General features: G+C 48.8%; 1 protein-coding gene across 1 annotated transcript in view; it reads left to right on the forward strand.

Annotated features, from left to right (window-relative positions):
* The window catches only part of TMEM86B (transmembrane protein 86B), a 9,051-nt gene continuing 7,248 nt past the window's right edge, over nt 1–1,803 (forward strand). Inside the window, exons 1-2 of the mRNA XM_015420765.1 lie at nt 1–355; nt 1,352–1,431. Coding sequence (XP_015276251.1) covers nt 319–355; nt 1,352–1,431 — 117 coding nt within the window. The 5' untranslated portion in view covers nt 1–318. The remainder of the gene's footprint in view (nt 356–1,351; nt 1,432–1,803) is intronic.

The following is a 1,803-nucleotide window of genomic DNA, read 5'->3' on the forward strand; positions in this document are numbered from 1 at the left end:
ATTGGTACAGGATGGAGCACTCAAGTGTCTCTTCTTTTCGTCTGTACCCTCTGGGCAAGTGCCTATCCAGAGGCTTCTGTTCTTCTGTATCTCTCTTTCTCCCCTTCCTTGTTGAAGATGCTTATTGATCTATTTTCCTTTTTTGGCAGTTGGGTCCAGGTGTCCCCTCCATGATAGCACCCTAAAGGCACGGTATCTTTTCCCGAGGGACTCTTCCAACAGCCGTGTGTCTCAAACTGATAGAGAGATCTGCCCCACGGAAGTGTCTCTGTTTGACTTTGCCTTCCGTGCCCAAAGGGAGGAGTCACCCACTCGGAGATGAGCTTCCTACCTCGGCAGAGAAGGAACGATCCCGGTAAGTCTGAAGTTCCTCTCTAACTTTGTGGGCCCCGCTGCTGGTCCCTCTCTGCTGCTCGTTTTGCTTTTCAAAAGCTTTCCCCTGCGGCTTGTCATAAATCATTGCTTCGGCAGAGAGATGTAGGCAGTCAGGCAGTTTCTCGACAGGCGGCAAAGTGCAGATGGGCAGAGCAGAGAATGAAACGTGAGCAAATGAGAGATGCAAAAGAGGGGCCCCAAATCCCTCTTTGTGTGACAGCCTTTCAAAGCCTTAAAGAGAGCGATCATGTCCCCCCTCAACCTCCTCTCCTCCAAACTGGATATTCCCAAATCCCTCAGGCTTACCTCATAGGGCTTGGTCCTCGTCACTGTCCTCTGCACCTGCTCCATTCTGTCCACATCCTTTCTGAAACGAGGCCTCCAGAACTGCACACAGCCTGACCAGTTTAGTATACAGTGGAATTATGGCATTGTGCAACTTCAATAGTAATCCTGTTTTGCTGCTGCATCATTCTGACTGCTCCTATTTAGCTTACAGTCCACCCGTACCCCGAGATCTTGTTCACAAACACTGCCACCCAGAAGTGTGTCTCTTACCCTGTCTCCGTGTTTCTCATTTTTGTTACCTAGATGTAGAATTCTGCACTTATGCTTGTTAAATTGCATCTCATTCATATCCTCCCACTGTTCCATTGTGTTCAGATCTCATTGAATTCTATATCTTCTGGTGTGTGCGCTTCTCCTCCCCTTTTGGTGTCATCTGCAGATTTAAAGAATAAACTTAAATGCGAATGGCCCTGCAGATTTAATTGTGAATGGCCCAGCCTTTCAGCAGGAAAAAAAGAGGGTGGGCGGGGAGATTTCCTCAAAGTTGGTACACTGTGACAGTCTGGTACCAAGTGAGGATACCGTGACAGGTATTGATTGCCCTCTTATCAGCTGGCCCCTTGTACCCTGGGGAAGATGAAAGTCCCAGTCCGTGCCAGGTGTGACAGTGATCGGTCTCTCTTTCTAGGCTCAGCAACGCTAAGGACACCGGAAGACATGGATATCCTAGAGATAGATGCCCATTACAGGAGAAAGGTTGCAGCCAATGTAAGAACCTATTTGTCTATCTGTCCTTCACAACAGAAGGGGTGAATGGGGCACAGGTGTGTGTGTGGGGGACTTAGGTCTCCTTCCGAGGTCTGCCTTCCTGCTCAGAGCTCTCTTTCTTGAGAACCTCTATTCTGCCACCAGTCTGTTGAGCTCTTTCCCGCCCTAGATAAAGATGCCTGAGTGCTTTACGTGTTTAAAATATATGCCCACCTTGCTTTTGACCAAGTCAGGAGCCAAGTTATGCTTCTGTTTCATGGACAAACTGGGAGTTCCAACATGGGAACAGTGTATATAAAACTCCCAACAAACTCTTCTAGCCTCCCCCCCCCCCCGATCCAGAGAACCCAGCTTGCCTCTAGTGTGTTAGCT

Source organism: Gekko japonicus, unplaced genomic scaffold, assembly GCF_001447785.1.
Source record: "Gekko japonicus isolate JY-2015 unplaced genomic scaffold, Gekko_japonicus_V1.1 scaffold1715, whole genome shotgun sequence".
In the NCBI taxonomy this organism is placed as follows: domain Eukaryota; kingdom Metazoa; phylum Chordata; class Lepidosauria; order Squamata; family Gekkonidae; genus Gekko; species Gekko japonicus.